This window comes from Vespa mandarinia, chromosome 1, assembly GCF_050613455.1.
Source record: "Vespa mandarinia isolate Hongniang chromosome 1, ASM5061345v1, whole genome shotgun sequence".
Classification (NCBI taxonomy): domain Eukaryota; kingdom Metazoa; phylum Arthropoda; class Insecta; order Hymenoptera; family Vespidae; genus Vespa; species Vespa mandarinia.
The window spans coordinates 19,002,501-19,022,721 of NC_140810.1; the positions used below are offsets into that span (position 1 = coordinate 19,002,501).

General features: G+C 30.0%; 1 protein-coding gene across 2 annotated transcripts; it reads left to right on the top strand.

The window, feature by feature from the left end:
• The first annotated feature begins 7,519 nt into the window (after nucleotides 1-7,519).
• Nucleotides 7,520-20,165, top strand: LOC118447557 (T-box transcription factor TBX6). Of its 2 annotated transcripts, none has more exons than XM_035879640.2 (5): nucleotides 7,520-7,962; nucleotides 9,614-9,764; nucleotides 15,008-15,338; nucleotides 18,721-18,867; nucleotides 19,199-20,165. In XM_035879640.2, exons 1-5 carry the CDS (start codon nucleotides 7,830-7,832, stop codon nucleotides 19,682-19,684), a joined length of 1,248 nt encoding a protein of 415 aa, XP_035735533.1. In that variant the 5' UTR covers nucleotides 7,520-7,829; the 3' UTR covers nucleotides 19,685-20,165. The 2 variants fall into 2 exon arrangements, with proteins under 2 accessions (XP_035735533.1, XP_085512069.1); XM_085655943.1 differs by lacking the exon at nucleotides 7,520-7,962 and adding an exon at nucleotides 8,851-8,898.
• The last annotated feature ends 56 nt before the right edge of the window (nucleotides 20,166-20,221 follow it).

A 20,221-nucleotide genomic window follows, 5' to 3' on the forward strand; every position in this document is an offset into this window, starting at 1 on the left:
ATAACAATCGAGAATAAAAATTTTCAAAAATAAATAAATGAACGACAAAAGAAAAAAAGAGAAAGATCACATTTTACGAACGAGATCGAGCGATCGACGAATTGCGTGACGGACCAGAAGTAGTGACACTCTCTTTTTCTTTCTTTCTTTTTTTTCTTTTTCTGTGTATTTTAGAAAAAAAAAAAAAAAAAAAAAAAAAGAAAAAAGGAAATACTCTCAAAGAGAGCGACCTAGTCGCATGTTCTAATCGTTCCTAATCGTTACAAAAATCCGCTCAAGCCCCGGGATTTATTCTCTTCCAACAAGTCATGTATCATAACAATATACACGCGTAAACAAAGAAAAGGATCTATATATATATATATATATACATATATATATATATATATATATATATATATATATTAAATATAAGTTTCTCGCTCGTTATCCATTCGTGGCAATTTGCTATAATTTTGCTTTTCTTCTTCCTTTTTTTTTTTTTTTTTTTTTTATTTTATTTTTTTTACACAAACAAACGCACGTATGAAAAAAAAAGTTATTTAATTCGTTTAAAAACCAAATCTATTTTCCAGCTTTTTTTATCTCTCTCTCTCTCTCTCTCTCTCTCTCTCTCTCTCTCTCTCTCACTCTCTCTCTTCCCCTCTCTCTCTCTCTCTCTCTCTCTCTCTCTCTTTTATATTTTCTTCTTTTTTTTTTGTTTATTTATTTTTTATTTCTTTTTTTAATTTTCTTATTCCATTTTTTCTGCCCTTTTTAAGACTGATGATCTCTCGCTCGTATCAATCAAAAATCATTCAGAATTTAACGTTTTTTACTACTACATTGTATTATGTATATCAAAGAAAAGATCTTAACATGATTTTAATGAAATCGAAAAATCTTAACAATACAATAACAGGGGGAGTGAACGGTATATATCTGTTAATAATTATTACGTTGGGCGCTATTTAAATTTGTTAATTTTCATTTTAATATAACGTATAATAAATTTTTAAAGATATTTGAACGTTAATAAATTTAATAATTATTAATATATATATATATATTAATTACTATAAATTTAATAAATTTAAACGCACTTTCGTCCAGTAGGTAAAATAACTTCCCACCGAAAATAACTGCATTACCGACCTGACTCATTTTTTTGAATAACCCTTTTCAAATATTTTCGATATTCCTCTTCTCAAAAATCTATTTTACCGACTGACATTCTTTTTTATTTACAAGCAAAAAAAGAAAAAAAAAAAAAAGAGTCGAAACGTAAAAATATTTCCTTCTTTTTACATTCAAATCTAATTATAAAATAATAATCAATAATATTATAACGCCGTTTACCCTAATATTTGTATTTTACGTAATACTTTGAAACGTCACGATCGAGAAGCTTGCAAATTCTTTTGTTTTCTTTTTTTTTTTTTTTTTTTTCTTTTGTTTGTTCGCTTGTTCGTTTGTTTGTTTGTTTGTTGGTTTTATACTTTTTTTTGTTTATTTCGTTCTTTCCTACTACAATTATATATATAAAAAAAAACGGTACTACCGATATATGCGAAATTTAATTATTTAACGCACTCACGACAAAAGAGACTTTTAAATTTGTTAGAGCTGTGTATGCACGTGATGTATGTATGTGATAAGGATTAATTGGAAAATAGAGAAACATGCGTAAGAAAAAAAAAAAAAAAAAAAAAAGAAAAAAGAAGAAAAAAAAAGTGACGCCTATTATTCGATGACCATTTTCACACGAAGTATATCAAAAAAATAATTTATGAGAGTTATCTCTGACTACCTAAGAATTGTAAATTTCTTTGTTAACTGGTCTATCTCTTCTTAACTCAAGTAATTCTTTAAAATCTTTGAGAATCATTGTACCTTAATTCCATTCAACCAAGTGTAGACATTATAATCCTTGTAGAAACGTACAATCCTTTTTTTCCCCCTTTCTTTTTAATCTCCATCTTCTTTTTCTTTAAAACTAAAAAAAAAAAACAAAGAAAAAAAAAGAAAGTTATGCTCCTTAAAAGAACAATAGAATTATTATTGAAATGGATAGGTCAACTTAACAGTTTTTGTATAATATCAATGTGATAAAAATCTATCCGTAATCATTGTAATATCCGATTTTAACCACAAATAATCCTCCTCCTCCTCCTCCTCTCTTCCTTCTATAATAATAATAAAAAAAAATTATATACGTGAATGTTAAAGAGAAAAAAAAGATTTTATTCCATTAAAAATTAGTAAAATATTTTATATTTGTAGAGATCATTTTTATTATATATCAAGGTAAAATAAACTTTTTAAGAGAATCATATAGATTATAACGATAAAATTATAAAAATATTGAGGGATTTAATATTGTTTTTGTTTTTGTTCTTTTTTTTTTTTAACGACCCACCGTAAATCTTTTTTATTAAAAGAAAATCTGAAATAAAAACGTAATGCTTATAATAATTTTACGCGAAAGGGAGGAACGCGTAAAGAGGATAAAGAGAGAACGTAAAGGCACTCTAAGCTATATATGTAGATGATGTTCAAAGGGACTACCGACGATTTATGCCTCGCGAAAGTCGCCTTTGCAAAGTCCGGAAGCGACTCTTTATGACTCCTGCGTGATCGCTAAGAAATTAAATGTTGCCGTAATCGTCCTCCCGAGTGCCGTAGTGCTTCCGATTTAACGCTCACGAAATTCACATCCGGATATGATATGTAAGTACAATACGTCGATTGCATTCCCTATCTTCAATTAATCAAGCATTTTAATTGATTAATTTCGAACTCTAAATGTTTGTTAATATAATCAATCGATTAATTAAAAGATTCATGAAAATATATTATAACTATTTGATTTTAAATTTTATTTCAAATAAAAATCACGTAATACGTGATTCAAGAGAACAGGAAGTAGTACTACAGGGTGTCTATAATATATCGTTTTTAATTTATTTTCGGTTTCTGTTTTTTTTTTCTTTTTTTTTTTTTTTTTTTTTTTTTTTCTATTTATTCGCCATAATATATTCGTAGATACGCACGTATATGTAATATTTATACTACAGAATGTACTACAAGGGTGTTTACGATGAAACGTTCTGAACTTTTTTTTCTTTTTCCTTCCTTTTTTTTTTTTTGGTTTTTCTTTTTGTCTTTCATAACAAAATCGTAGACACCCTGTATAACGAAAAAATGAAAATTAGAAAAAATACATAGATGAGTACATATATATATATATATATATATATATATATATATATATATATATATATATAGGTGATGAGAAGAGTCACATGTAAGAATGGATTGAACAACGATGCTGTATATAACATTGGTTATCTCTCGCAGGAATCTAACGGTATCTAACGAAAAAAGAAAAATAAGACATTTTACCCGGTTCCCGACCATCCTGGAATAACAATGCCCTTTTCCATTAGGATAGCTCTCTAAATCCCCGCTTAGTCATAACTCATTCGTCAGTTTATTTAACAAATCGCGATCCGAGATTCGGCACGAGTTTTGACTCGTCATATACAACATGTGCTAACAATATGCACCTTATCTTCTTTATCTCTTCTAACGTGTCGTTTTTCCACAAACGCCTACTATTTCCATTCGTTCTTCTTTTTTTCTTTTCTTTTTTTTCTTTCCTCTTTTTTCTTTTTTTTTTTTTTTTTTTTTTTTTGATAACTTGACTTATCAAAGGAAGTAATCCTTTACGTGGAATTTCTTATTATTTTTTTTTTTTTGGTAATTTACATATTCCCATATACGGAGTTTCTGTGACAAGGTAAAAAAAAAAAAAAGAAAAAAAATCACATTTTTATGAATTTCGTAAAAAAAAAAAAAAGAACAAAAAAAAACAAAAAAAAGAATAGAAAGAATAAATAAAATAAAATGAAAAATAGAAAGAAGAACAGGTAAATCGGACATCTTGTGGCAATATCGTAATTTTTTCCTTTCCCTTTTTTTTTTTCATTATTTTTATTTAGACATATATATTAGGATGTTTAAAAAAAAAGAAAAATACAGACGTACACACAGTGGAGAAAAACTAATGCAACGTTTCCCTGTGATTATTGAATTTCATTCAAAAGAGTCTAATCCTGCGATGGACCAAAAGGGAAAAACTTCCGTTTTCGAAAATGTAAATATGGACGAGCCGCAAAAGTGGCCACTTTGAGGTTATGTCAAACGGCAGTCACGTTCTCGTCGTTTGACGCTACAAGAGGAACTTCAGGAAGGAGCTACCTATATTTTACGTACATATATACGTATATATATATATATATATGTCTGTGTGTGTACATATATATATGTATATATATGTTATTCGTTATGTTTATCCTTTAACGTAGTTGTTCTGCAGAATTCCAGAACTAGGGTAGATGTCCCGAGGGAGAGCTTGAAACTTCGTAGAAAGCAATATGCTTTCGATCTTTCTTTCGAGCACTCTCTTTCTCTCCCTCTCTCTCTCCCTCTATCTATCTATCTATCTATCTATCTATCCCTCTCTCTCTCTCTGTCTCTCTGGGTATGCTTCTAAGTTTATAAACAATTCAAAATGGTTGGGAAATCTCTTTTAAGGGTAATGACTAATCGTTCATAATGTTAAAATTATTTTCTCAAAACTAAACTCAATGAATTTCTAAGGATGTTATATATTCTGTTGATATTATTATTCATTATTTTTCAAAGACAATCAATCAATAGTGAATTAATTAATTCGTTGTGCGTTATTTCTTTGTAGATATATATGTAGATATTTTTTGTTTATAATTTTTTTATTATTTATTATCTCTTTATTTTTATTTTTTTTTTTTTTTATATTACTTCTTTATTAATTTTTAAGAGCTATAAATAAAATCATTGATAGGTGATTCCTTTTCTTTTTTCTTTTTGTAGAATATAAAAAGAGTTATCACATCGAGTGATAATATAACACGCTGCCTACGATTTTAACGATCCCAAGAAATGGCGACTCCCTCATTATACATCGCATAACTGTCGCGTGCGATGGACAGGAAGTAAGCCGTAAAACACATTTGTCGGCTTCTTTTCACCCATTCTCTCTATCTCTCTCTCTTTCTCTCTCTCTCGCACTTCTCTTTTTGCACCTAACTTCTTCCAACTAGAAGGACCACCCTGATTACGAACCTTTTTATCGATTAAGTCTATATTTGTCGTATCAAACAAATCGTTTTATTATTATTATTATTATTATTATTATTATTATTATTATTATTATTACAATTATTATTATTACAATTATTATTATTATTACAATTATTATTATTATTATTATTATTATTATTATTAAATATAAAATATCATTGAAATAGAATGAAAATGTCGAATTATCGAAAAGAAGATTTTCGAAGACGCTTCGTCAATTTGTTATCTATATCATGTAGTAAATGAATTTCTCTTCTTTTTTTTTTCTATTATGATAAAATAATATTAAATGAAGTACATATTTACTCACTTACATGCTTACTTACTTAGGATTAAATATGGTATGAGCGAATGATCTAACGACTTGCCTAATCGTAAAATCGTTAGGGCATGAAAAAATGACTATAGGGTAAATTACTGTAAGTACAGGAACATAAATTTCTTTTACCGTAAATCTATGATCTAAGCTGTTAGTCCTTCAACAATCAGGATGGTCAAATTGTTTAAGCATAAAATTATCTTCATTTCATTTCACTCACTCGACTCTATTTCTTTTTTTAAAGATGGAAAGAGAGATAGATAGATAGATAGAGAGAGAGAGAGAGAGAGAGAGAGAGAGAGAGAGAGAGAGAGACGTAAAAGTAAAAATAATCTGAAGAACTTAAACGATAATCTTTTGAAGATAAATTAAAACAACGCCTTCATTAGGATATAATAGATATAATAGAGTAATCAAGATAAAAACCATTGTTCCATTCTTTTCACCTACTTTCTTCATTGAATTGTCGCGATAAAATTCTTCTTGTTTCTTTTTTTTTTTTTTTTTTCGTATTCGTATACGATAATAATAATAATAATAATAATAAAAAGAAAGCTTTATATTTCGTATATTTGATTTTTCTTTTTATTACTATAATTAATATTTAATTTAATCGAACAATCCATTAACAAAATACATATCGTCTCTATCTTAAGTGCCGTTAAATATCGTAAATCATAAGAACCTCATAATTTTAGGTAAAATCGAAGATGAAAGAAGATGAAAAAAGATGATGTTCACTATCCGATCATAGAAAGACTTATGTATTTTACTCTTTTTTGTTGTTTTTGTTGTTTCGTATCGTTTACAGTTAATCCGCAATCTTGTGGAAGGAAGTACAATAGCTCGATGACCACTGCATTCGTAGGCGACGTCGTGTATGCTTGTTTAACGTTTCAAAAGGGGTGGCAAAACGTAGTGGGGCAGGGAGGGAAACGGAGAGAAGGAGAATGGGGAAAGTTTGAGGGAGGAAGAAGGAAAAAAAAAGAGAAAGACAGAAAGAGAAGGAAAGAAAGAAAGAGAGAGAGAGAAAGAGAGAAAAACGTAGATACTTATCGGCTAAGAGCGGCTCGACTTGCTGAGAGGATTCCTGATTTTATCTTTTCTCTTCTTACCCAAGCCGAGAACAAACTATTAACAACCGTCGCGACGGATTTCATAATTTACTGTGACGAATTTTTTGTTGTATGTGTATGTCTGTGCATGTGTGTTTGTGTGTAAATGTATGTATATAACTGTGTGAATATGAGCTTGAATGAGTGAATGTGTGTCATTTTCTACAACCCCACTTCTAACCCCTATCCCATCTTTGACACAAAGACACGTTTAACGTCGTTCTTAGACGCGAAATCTTTTCTTAGAAAATTTCTCGACAAATTTGTACTGTACCTTTTAATTAAATGAAAAAAAAAAATTTGAAAAGAAAAAAAGAAGATGAAAATAATATATAATAAAGGTAACGTCGCTATCTCGTCGTTACCAATATCAAATAAATTTCAAAATGTCCCTACAATGTTCAAACGTTCCTTTCAATAAAATTATCCTTCTTTTTTTTTTTTTTTGTTGCTTTTCTCTTCTGTAACATCTTAAGATCGATCGATATTTAAATTACTTCAGAATAGATATATGTAAATAATCATTAGCATGTGTTTGTTGTTATAATGGGAATGAATTGAAAAAAAAAAAAAGAAAAAAGAGCAAAACAAAACAAAAATTCCAATCAATCGTGCAAAAATTACAATCAATCGAAGATTGATTTAAGACGAACGTATTAATCCGTCGTAATGTTGGCTTACGCAGCCCCACTTGTTGCCACTACTTACGAAGCTGGTAAGGCTACGTCATTTGAAATACGACCAATAGGATAGGTACGTGGGCGTGGCAATGATGTATGAGGGCGTCCTTTTCGACCAATTGAAATGTGACTTGAACCTCTGGTGAGTTTCTAATTCACAAACCTTAAATCTACCCTCGAAACGTTTCGTACATATAAATAATTAAACTAGCTACCGACCGTCGCCAGTCGACTGCGGGACGACGGATTAGTAATATCGTTTCGCTCTTCTTGTCGTTACATCGTATATTTTTTTTCTTTTTGTTTATTTTTCTTTAAAAATAATATTATTTTGCTTACGCGTTTCTTTTTCACTTTTTATTTTTTTTTTTTGTTGCTTTCTCTCTTCTCTCTTTTTTTCCCTCTCCTCCCACCTTACTCTACTTCTTCATACGCGTACAAAGTAATCCTCAAAACTGTTCTTTTCTCCTTTTCCTTTTTTTTTTGAATTATTTACATAAATACGTTAGTATTGCCGTTAGTATTGTATTATTGTGTCTGTGATCGATCATGTATATGAAGCCAAGGATTTTGCCGGTTCCATTGGAATTACAATTCCATGCGCAACTTCATCATCATCATCAACAACATCAACAAATGCTCTACAGGCAGCAACAACTTGCTCTTCGTCGTAATATATCAGGTATTATTATTATTATTATTATTATTATTATTATTATTATTATTATTATTATTATTATTATTATTATTATTATTATTATTATTATTATTATTATTATTATTTCATTATTTAATAATAACGATTTCCCCTAATATCGTATACTTTTAATTATTATAAATATTATTATTACAAGTAGCACGTATCTTTAGATGTGCTTTTGAGAAATGTAACGCTTGAAATTTGTTTGAGAAAGAAAAAAGCAAAAAAAGAATTAAAAAAAAACCGATCCAATTTTGAATATACATTTTATTTAGGTATAGATAATAAACAAGGTCAACTATGTATCTATGTAAATACAAAAACTTCTTATTCATTCATATATAAATAATATCATATATATATATATATATATGACAAATTCCATGCAAAATTCGATTATTGTCTATCGTCATTTGTTAGTAACAATATAAAATATACAAATATCAAAGAGTATAAGAATAAATAATATTGAAATATATAAAATTAATTTAATAATTATCGTACAAATCCATATATACGAAATACACATATACAATCTTACAATAAATTTATTATATCAATCGTAATTTAATAAATCTGATATATTATATATTTATGGAATAATCAAATTTGAAAAATTAGATTTGTCATTCGAAAGTACATACATACATACATACATATATATATATATATATATAAACAAATACTTATTCTACTACTCAAACTTTATACTGTCTCTCTCTATATATATATACACACACACTGAGTATTATATCTATACATATACATTCTGAATATCGTGTGTGTGTATATATATATATATATATGAGACAGGTAAACCCGTATAAGGATAACTAGAAATAGTAGTAGTCGCCAGTAGTCCTGCGAAAAGGCGAGAAATGAGATCCGTGCGAGATCTTCTCTCTGGCAAGATGAAAGGTGCCGACCTTCGTTCGAGCGGACAATCGTTATCTGCCGACTCGACGATTCGATCGTGAGAAGAAAAGAGAGAGAGAGAGAGAGAAAGAGAGAGAGAGAGAAAGAGAGTGAAAGAGAAAGAAAGGGACAGAGAACGAATGTCGGCAATTATCCTACTCGGGGCACAATGCCACGACCGCAAAATCGTGGAGACAAGTGCAACAAGCCGCCGCACTGGTTCGGTCATGCGAGGAATCAACGCGCTTCGATGGAGTTCCCGTTTATCTTTTAAAGACTACCTTATTCCTATGCCATTCGTGTTACCTCATCCACGCATTTTTACGTACCCCGAATAACGTATCTTCATGAAAAGGACCCTCTTTGAATCTTCAATTTTCTTTCTCTTCTTTTTTTTTTTGTTTTTTTTTCTCTTCCTTTTTCCCTTCTATTATTTATATACCTATATCGTCAAAAATTTTCAATCAATCTCGTTATAAAATTTTGTATAAATTTATAAATTAATTACATTTATAGGTATATATAATATATAAAATCAATAGTTCGAAAATTAAATAACATTCTCCTTTCTTCCTTCTCAAATTTTGATATATCTAATTCAAAGAGATTTACGTGATTGTATATATTGTTCGTTAAATTTAATCTGTTAAATTGACATATAATCTGTTATCAGAGAATAATAGTTGAAGTAATATGTTTTCTCTTGTTAATCTTACAGAGGACGTACAGATCACAAATAGATGGCCCGTAGCGTATCTCGGTGGGGGACCACCGCTTCCGGGTGACGTTAAGGTCGATTTGCAAAATCGAAAACTATGGAAACAATTTTACGCCGAAACTACGGAGATGATCATAACGAAATCTGGAAGGTAAAAATATATCCATGAATAATATATAAATTCAAAATATAGAAAAAATTAATACATAATTGCATGATTCGTAATATATAAAATTGTATGATTCCAAAAAATGAGAATTTTGTTTTCAACAAAAATTTTCTTCGCAATTATCTTTGAATAATTTTTTAATAACGTTCGAAGGAATTATTTTGTTGTTCAAAAAAAAAAAAAAAAGAAAAAAAAAGAAAAAAAAGAAAAAGAAAAAAAGAAACGGAAGAGAAAGAAAAAACCTAAAGAAAAAGAAAAAAAAAAGAAAGAAAAAAGAGAAAAAGAATTGTCGCATATAGAATAGTAAAGAATTAGATGTCTCGATGATTCGAGGCGGACAGTAAGCAGAACGGTTCTCTCACGAAGAAAAGAAGCTTTGTCTCCAAAATTCTTTAGAATGTTACGTAGCGTGTCGGAGATGGTCGGCTCGGCGGGCGCCATAGGACCACTCCCCTTTCTTCTGTCGGCTCCAAACTTCTTCTTCTTCTTCTTCTTCCTCGTTACCACCCTCGAAATGTCGCGTCGCGAAGCAAACATTTGTAACGCCAAATTGCTCTGCCTCAAAAACAGAAAAAGTAGTTTTGTTCTCGAACACGTATTATATACTTCAACGTATACGCATTTTTCTTATTCTTCCGATTCTTTTTTTTTTTCTTTCTTTCTTTCTTTCTTTCCTTCTTTTCCTTCTTTCTCCTTTTTTATTTTTTCTTTTCCTCTTCATCGGTCAGAGAAAAAAAAAAAGGAAGAACATTCGAACCTAACGAACTAATTAACGTCGATCGGCTATTTTTTATTTATTTATTTATTTATTTATTTTTTTTTTTATTATTTTGTTTTTGCAATAAAAATTTCTTAATGGTCGGATCGAAAACATTTTTTCGACGAAGAGAAAAAAAAATTTCCTATATCTAAAATTTTAATTTAGACGAACTTTCTTTTCTTTCTCTTCATAATAAAACGTCAAGATAGAATGAATGTTATACTTTTATCAAAAGTTATATGTGAAATACAATGCAATACATACATACAATTTCCCTGGCAAAATTGTGATTAATGTTGAAAAATTTCTTATCTCTGTTTCGACTAACCAGAAAAGATATAGAAAAATTCTAATTAAATCGTGAACATATCGTAGATGAGAATTGATTAGATAGTTACGGAAACGTAGGCGTTTATGGTTCCACCCTTTCTATCAATTTTATCGCGCCAATCGGAGCATCTTCATTTTTTCTTTTTTTTTTCTTTTTTTTTTCTTTCTTTTTTTTTTTTGAGGAAGGTGCATCCGTACCAGCAAACGGAAGTTACAACGAATCTCGATTTCCGGCTGCGTGACAATCGTCCTATTGTTTCCGGCAAAAAGAAAGAAAGAAAGGAAAAAAAAAAAAGATCAAAAAAAAAAAAAGAAAAGGAAGAAAGAATAAAAAAGGAGGAAAAAAAAAGAAAATACGTAGGTGCATATATAACGATCATGTTTCATCCGACTCGACTTGATAACTATACTTTGCGGTAATTGATAACTTTGCAAAGCGGAAGTTTCCACTAGTATTGATAAATTTGATTCATAATATAATAATTAATATTACATTATAATATATAATTTATTAATTATATATACATATGTAATGTATTATAAATTTTTCCAAATTTTTCACGCTTTATAATCGCTATAAATTATTATAATAATTATTATGAGAATTTTTATAGTTATTACAATTATCATTGCAATTGTTATCGGGACATTTGTAATATTATTATTATTATTATTGTTATTGTTATTGTTATATCGAGAAAAATTTGTTAAAAACAATCCCTTTTTTGGGATTATGGGCGTTACGTACGTTACAATAGCAAGGAAGGTGTCTCCCGACTTGTCCTATCCGTTCATCCGTGTCTTCCGGTCTTCCTCATGAAATTGTTTCTTTTGGTGCATCGATGCACCACGTGCCAACCACGTGTGTACCGTATATGGCAAAACACATCTCGCTTGCTAACTCGCAACACGCAGAATCAGTATTCAATGTCACGATCGACTCCTTCTTTGAACCCTCACGCTTTCTTTTATCACCTTCTTCCGTGTCTTTTCGCCCTTCCAAGACAAAAAAAAACGTGCAACGCAGAAGGATCATCTAGTCATCTACTTTAACACGTTCTCCATTACTATGTCTATTTATGTTCCATTCGTTCTTCTCAATTTTTTTTCTTTTTCTTCCTTTTTCTATTTTTTCCATTTTTTCTTTTTTCTTTTTTCTTTTTAATTCAACAATATTAAATTCATTATTTTCGATCATTCTTAATCATCATTTCTCAAATAATCAATTGTAAACAATTGTCCATATACATATCATTTTTTTTTTTTTTTTTTAATTTAACAACTATACTCATAATTTTTTTTTCAATAATTCTTAATCGTCACTTAGCATATAATTGTATAAATATTTACATCTATATATCTATCTATACGAACAGCTGTTAAAAAAAAGTATATATGCATTTTTTTTTCTTTTTTTTTTTTTTTTTTTTTTTTTTTTTAATTAGACAACCATTCTCGTGTTATTTCTTTTTTAATAATTTTTAATCATATAGACTTCGTCTATAACAGACGTCAAGGAAACATCGATTAGAGTTACTATTAATATATACACATATTAATGGAACATACGCTGTTATATCTATCATGAAAAAAAAATTAGGCACGTGCTCCTGATGCGCGCTCCTTATGCACTTCTAATCGAGACATCACAAGCTCCTACTTAGTCGATACGTAATCTCAAGAGCAACATCTTTCTACTTTCGAGTAGCGCCAGACACGAAAGTCGATGTCGCACGAGACTATAGTAACCCATGGCTATCGGTCGTCATGGCGCGTCGCCGCGACGCGCCACGACGCGACGCGACGACGGTGCGATTCACTTTTCCACTTAAGCTTCCACCACCTTTTGGCGTTTCTCAAAATAGACTTTTTCAGTCTCTTACACTTCACTTAGATAAGACGAAGAGCAGAGTAGAGATTCATCAGCATTATTTTTGTTTCTTTTCGTTTCATTTCCTCTTTTATTTTTTTTTTTTATTCTATATTGTTATTATTATTATTATTATTATTATTATTATTATTATTATTATTATTATTATTATTATTGTTTTCAATCATTTCTAATCATAATTTCACGGTAAATAATTATATACCTACATCTATATTCAACGATATTCAACTTTATTTTCTCTGAATAATTTTCAATCGCCATTTTGCGTATAACCATATCTATAAACAATTGTATATTTATATTGTATAATTGCATATCTATATATGAATTAATTATTTGAAAAATTATTTATAATTCGTCGACATTAATATTCATTACTTTCGATAGATTTTAATCGCAATATCGCGCATAACTGTATAAATAATTGCTATATTATATAATATTAAAAAAAAAAAAAAAAGAATAATTATTCCAACAAATGATATTTTATAAATATTATTATTTTTATAAATATTATCCATTAGCTTTGGAGAAAAGAAAATAATTTAAATATTAACTTTGCAAAACTCGAACGAAGAAGAGATTGCAAAGATAAATTACGTGATTCAGTTTTGTTCTCGTTTTTAAAAGAATAATCAAGAACAGAGAGAGACAAAGATAGACAGAGAAAGAGAGAAAAGAGAGAGAGAGAGAAATAAAGAGAGAAAGAGATGAAGGGATGAGAGATATTTGTTTTATAATATATCTTTGAAAAAAAATTTAAAGATTAACTTGCATAACTCGAGAGACAAAGTATAACGATAATAGCATGACTCAGCTTTTGTACTATCCTTAAAAGAATAACCAAGGACGAAAAAAGAAAGAGAAGAAAAAAGAGAGAGAAAAAGAAAAGATATAAAGGGGTGAGAAAGATAATTGCTAGAAAAGGTGCAATTAGGTACGCAAACGGACCTGACCACCGTAGATTGACTTATCGGATTATCCATAAATTTGAAATGTTTACATATTTCGGTAAAACTCAGTTAAAGGATCGTTAGATAATAAGAAACCTTTTACAAAAGTAACCGAAAGTTTTTTATATTTTTGATTTGTTTGTTTTTTCTCTCTTTCTTCAATAAAACGCGCTCGTTTGTCCCGATAATGTTTAATAAATGAAAATACTTATCCATTATTTTTTCGTTTCTTCAATTCTTTTTTTTTTTTTTTCAATTGTTACCTGTGTTAATTTACTTCTTTTCCCTCACCCTCTCTCTCTCTCTCTCTCTCTTTTTTTTTCTTTCTTTCTTTCTTTTTTTTTCTCTTATCTTTTCTTACGTGTCTCGAACCAATCCATCAAGCAACTTCAACGAGAAAAACATAATGATTAGATATTCTTTCATTCTTTCTTTCTCTCTCTCTCTCTCGCTCTCTCTCTCTCTCTCTCTCTCTCTCTCTGTCTGTCTGTCTGTCTATCTATCTGTCTGTTTCTTTCTCTCGCTTTGACTTAACTTTTACAAGATCGACTACCTTCTTGACCCTTAACAAAAGTTTACTACTGTACCTGTAAGAAATATTTTTGGCAAAATGATCTTACCGACAACATGACGAAGCAGATCCAATGTAAAGATAAACTAGTCTCGTCTAGTGTAAAAATGACTTTTAACGAAATTATATATTTCCTATTCGAAAAGTTTACACGATCTGTTAACCCCCTCTTCTTTATGTTCGTTAAATATCCCTGCAGTATTTTGGAATTATAATATTTTTGAAAAATTATATATATATATATATATATATATATATATATATATGCACACACAGTATCGTTAGAAAAAATAATTTATAATTAAATGAAATAAAAAAGAAAAAAGAAAGAAATAAATAAAGTACAAAGAAAAAGAAAGTAAATTTAATTATATATTGTTCAACTATAAATTTAATTATAAATATACGTTTAATAAATAAGTAATAAATAAAAAAAGGAATAAATAATTAAAGAAAAAAAAAAATAATAAACAAATAAAAGGAAAAAGAAACTAAACGTATAAACACGCACGATGGAGGATCTTTAAGTAAAAGATAATGTTTTTTTTTTTGACTGAACGAAATAGAAAAAAGAAAAGAAAAGAAAAGAGAGCAAAATAAGAAAAAAAAATAAAAGATTAAATAAAATAAGCGTCAAGGAGATAAAAAAAGAAAAAATCAATAATAAAATCTATATGATAGGACTTATTAAATGATCGTTCATTTTATTGTTTTATACAGGCGCATGTTTCCATCGGTCAAAATTACCGTAAGCGGATTGGAAAAACGCACTCGCTATTGCATACTACTCGAAGTGGTACCGGCGTCAGATCGTCGACAAAAGTATGTCGAAAGTGGCGGAGGCGTCGACGAGGCAGACACGAAAAACGGCGGCAGGCTTTCTTCAAGAGGATGGATGTCGACGGGTTTTGCGGAGCCACAACCAGAGATCGATCGAAGGATATACCTTCATCCAGACAGTCCTGCGACTGGGGATCATTGGATGCAACAATTACCGATTAGCTTCAGTAAACTCAAAATTACCAACAATTCTGTCGAACATCAAAACAACGTGAGTATATTTGTATGCGAGCGTACACATTTTTTCCCCTTTTTTTTTTATTTTAAATTAACCAAAAAGAAAACAATAGAAGAAGAAAAAAGAAAGAAAAAGTAAGATCGTCACCCAATTAATTACCACCGAAAGAATTACGAACGAAAGAGGAATGGAATCGCAATGGTTTTTTTCACCCGAAAGAATTGAAAAAACTAATTACGTAAATTTCTTTAAGTCGAAGAAAAAGATAGGAAATAATTATTAAATTTTCTTTAGCGAGAGGAAAAAAAATAAATTACGAAATGTGATAATCATTAAATTACGCGAAATCGATTAGCAATGACAATTGTCTCTTGTAAACATGGAAAACAAAAAAAAAAACAAAAGTTTCGGTATAGAGAGCAAAATTGTTATATAAAAAAAAAAAAAGAGAAAAAAAAGAAAAAAAGGAACTTGGAGAAAAGAAAACAAAAGAAAGGGAAAGGTGTCGAACTCATTCCCATTGACAAAAGCGGAAGGAAAGTGAAGAGGAATCTCGACAGAAAAGAAAAAAAAAAAAAAAAGACAAAAAAAACGGAGGAACGGAAGCAAAGTTGAGGAGCAAGGGGAGACACGGGCTGGCGGCCCTTCATTTATCTGACCGGGCCGTATGTTTGGACAGCCACGGTTGTCCTCGGTCCCGTCTACCCATTCTCTCGATACATGTCTCTTTGGCTGCTCCGGTTTCGAATTACTCGTTCCCTTCTTCCCAATTTTTCGTACTCATATGCGGGAGGTCGCCACACACGATTTTTCTCACCCTCCTCCGTATTATTACCTCTATACATTTCCAATGGACATTGCAAAAAAATACAAAAAAAAAAAAAAAAAAAAAAAAAAAGGAAGAAAGTAAAAATATTACTGTTCAATATAAATATACTAATGATGCCTTCTGAATGATTTGCATTTTATATACATATATAATATAAAATTTCTTTATATATATATATATATATATATATGTGTGTGTGTGTAAAAAAAGATAGAAAAACAAAAAGAATAAAATTGTCAACTGTACGAGATCGATCTTTAGACAAAACGATGTTTACGAGAGAAAAATAAAGAATTGAAGAAGAAATGAGAGAAGTTAAGGAAGTGATTAGAAAAAGAAAGAAAAAAAAGACGAAAAAACAAAGAGAGAGAGAGAGAGAGAGAGAGAGAGAGAGAGAGAGGAAGAAAAAAGAAGAAAGAAGAAGTGGAAGACAAAAGATCTGCTTTCTATTTGTTTGTTTGTTTATTCATTTTTCCTGTTTTTTTTCTCTCTTCTTTTTTCTTCCTTTCTTTGCTACATCTTTTCTAAGACTCGTTCCCCATGCCGAATCTTTTTCTCTTCTTCTTCTTCTTCTTTCTTTCTTTATCTCTTTCCTTAAAAAAAAAAAAAAAAAAAAAAAGAGAATGTTATTCACCGTTTTAGCATGTATCTTTGACGCGCGTAAGATCATTTAAGCGAGAAAGACCCATTGTCTTCAATCCGTATTAGCGCTATTTCCATGGACATAGTTTGTGAGAGCTGTCTATAAAGGCCGGTCAGTTTGGTCGAACGTCAGGGGGTAGTTCTAAATCAGCTTCGAGATGAGTACCAACTCATGGTTGGTATGGGGATTACAATTTTCGCGATAGGTAAAAGATCATTTCGGCCGAAGGTAACGAGAGATTTAAGCTACTCGAAACGTTGAGGCATTTTGCCGTTTGTCCGTAAAGAAACGAAGATTAATACGGTCCACGACACTCTGTAATCGATATACCATCTTTTCCCTTTCTCTCCTCACTCTCCGCTGCTCCTCAATCTCTTATTCCTGGCCCCCCCTCCCCTCATCACGATCCCGTGAGTAGGTTTGTGTTTACGCCTTGACCGTCAGGCAGCTGCCGTCATGGCATTAAAGGTGCACCTTTTTGTAAGTCCTTTTAGCCTTTCACGGCGAAAAATCGAAAGGAACTTTTTCACGAGGAATTCTCACCCCATTCCTACCCCTCTTTTTCTCCTATCTTCCTTCCCTTGTCCTTCTCTTTAATTATTACTCTCAGACAATTATTTAATGAACGTCGACGCGGTTTTCTTTTTTATCCCTCCCATCCCTCCTTTCCTTTTCTTTCCCTTCTAAACTTTTCCCTTTGCTTTCTTCTTTTTTTTTTTCTTTTTTGTTTCTTTTGCTCCTTTTTGTTCTTTTTTGTACTTTACAAAAAATATTTTCATAGATACGTACTCGAAGCTCAATTGTATTTCAATAACGTTTACATGATCTTTATTACTTAAATGGAATTATATTAATTTTCAAATGATAAATAAGAAAATAATTAATAGTCTTTAGGATTCGTAATTTTTCTTGTCTGCTAATGTCTGAAAACGAAAGAAGAAGAAAAAAAAATATGAAAAAAGAAAAAAAGAAATCGAAAAAATAAAAGATCGGCTTAAAAAGTCTCGAAAAAGATCTAATCTAAAAGATCTCTTTTAATCTTACCCAAGAACTTTTGGTCCACCAAATATAGTACTATTTTTTTTCTTTCTACATGTATATATATATATATGTATCTTTTTATTTTTTTTTTATATACCCACATATATATATATATTTTTTTTTTCTTTTCTATTTGCCGAGCAAAATATTTTTTTTTTAATTAGAAACAAATATAGATCTCGACCGTCTATTACGATAATTTTCAATCTTCGTGTGTGAGGTACATGATTCCAAGAAGGTTGCAACGACGACAACGACGACGACGACTTTGGCTTTCGAGAATCGCGTCTGCTTACAACAACATAGTCGTCGGCCTTCTTATACCGAGGCGCCAACTTATCTTCAACACTGCGTGGCGGCTTCTTTTGCTCGATTCCCCAAACTAATTACGAATTTAATAAAATTCTCTCGGGTCTCCCTTCTTTGCCCGTGAAGAAAAAAAAAGTAGCAGGAGGAGGAGGAGGAGGAGGAGGAGGAGGAGGAGGAGGAGGGAGAGGGGGAAAAAAAAAGAAAACTGAAAGAAGGAAAAAAAAAAAGAAAGAAAGAAAAAAAATATATAAAACCAGTACCATAGAGAGAGAGAGAGAGAGAGAGAGAGAGAGAGAGAGAGAGAGAGAGAGAAAGAGAGAGAGAGAGATAAACGATAATATTCCATACTCTTTTTCTTATTACATCAAATGACCATCATAATTAATTAACAAAATTAATTAAACATATCAATTTAATAATAATTATATTTTAAACAACTTCAGAAAGGATTACTTTTTTTTTTTGGTTTTCTTTTTTTTTTCTTTCTTTCTTTCTTTCCTTCTTTCTTTCTTTCTTTCTTTCTTATTCTTATTCTTTCTTTTTTCTTTTATTTTTTATTTCTTTCTTTTTTTTTTTTCTTCTTTTGTCAATAGATCGTTCTAACATCGATGCACAAATATCAGGTACGCATTTGGATCATCAGGTGCGACGATCTAACACGAATCAAAGACTTTCATAATTATCCCTCATCGGCATTCACATTCAAGGAGACAGAGTTTATAGCGGTTACGGCTTATCAGGTAAGAAAGTTCGTAAACAACTCGATCATCGTTTTATCTATTACAATGTTATATTTTAAATATTATCCCGTAGATTATTTTTCTTATGAATACATTAATACAAAATGACGATAAAAACATTTATATGTTTTTATGTAATTAACTATGCACATGTCATAACTGATATACACGCACACACACACATATATATATATATATATATATATATATATATATATATTATGTTTGTATTAGAAAAAATGAAAAAAAAAAAAAAAACAAACGAACAAATACATGCTCACGCGGGCGCTCGTACGAAGAATAATAAAGAATAAACAAATTTCTATTTCAGAATGAAAATATTACGAAATTAAAGATCGATAATAATCCATTCGCAAAGGGTTTCCGTGATTCTGGTCAATCCCGATGCAAAAGGAAATTCCCGAGGCAAAACAACGAACAGGAAGAAGCAAATCGATTGGCTAACGAAGAAGAGATAGCTACTTCCTTGGAATCAACGCAACGATCGACAATGGCAACAACAGGAGGATCACCAAGCGAAAATGAAAGTCTCGACGAGAGCGAATTGAGCGGTTCCGAAGATAGGAGTTCTCATTCGTCTATTAAAAATCGTCGTTTAAATGATCAAAATGATCAGCCAAAATTACATCGACCATGGACAAACGATTCTACGCCACGTCCATCATCGATGGTCGTTACATTACCGATCGCTCCTGTTATTTCACCATCAACTTTCACCGATTTATTACCTTTAGAATCATATTTACGATTATCTCATAGATTTCATTCGTTAACATATTATCCACAGTATCATTGATAAGCGTATAATTTCCATTAATTTTAATTAATATTCGCTCGTAGGATTTTATATTCATTTGTCATTGAGTGAAAATATTTTTTCCATATTCTTTTTTTTCTTTTTTTTTTTTTTCTTCTTTTTTCTTTATCAATAATATCGCATTATCGGTCATCGGAATATTCACAATTGTCGTCATTAAAATTAATATACATTGTTTTTATGTATCTAAATGTAAAATAATAATGATTAATGTAAAGGCTAGTGAGGTACTAGTAAAATCGTAATATTTTTTAAATTAACATACAATCGTTACCAAAGATACATATAGTATACTTGTCGGATAAATCATACCAATTAGACGACATAAAATGGCAATAAGTAAGCGAGAAGATTTTTATTGTAAATTATTTCTTTCTTACTTCCATCTTCTTCGCTTACATTTAACAAAGTATCTAGTTTCTAATAAGGAGACAAAAAATAACTAGTTAATTGAACATAAGTACCTATATATATATATATATATATATATAGATACCTATATATATATATATATAT

Excerpts from the sequence above, each read along its gene's own strand:
- LOC118447557 (XM_035879640.2), top strand. The coding sequence starts at position 7,830 with ATGTATATGAAGCCAAGGATTTTGCCGGTTCCATTGGAATTACAATTC. Across the intron at positions 15,339-18,720 it reads CTGTCGAACATCAAAACAAC|ATCGTTCTAACATCGATGCA; the intron begins GTGAGTATATTT and ends TTTTGTCAATAG. Across the intron at positions 18,868-19,198 it reads TAGCGGTTACGGCTTATCAG|AATGAAAATATTACGAAATT; the intron begins GTAAGAAAGTTC and ends TTTCTATTTCAG.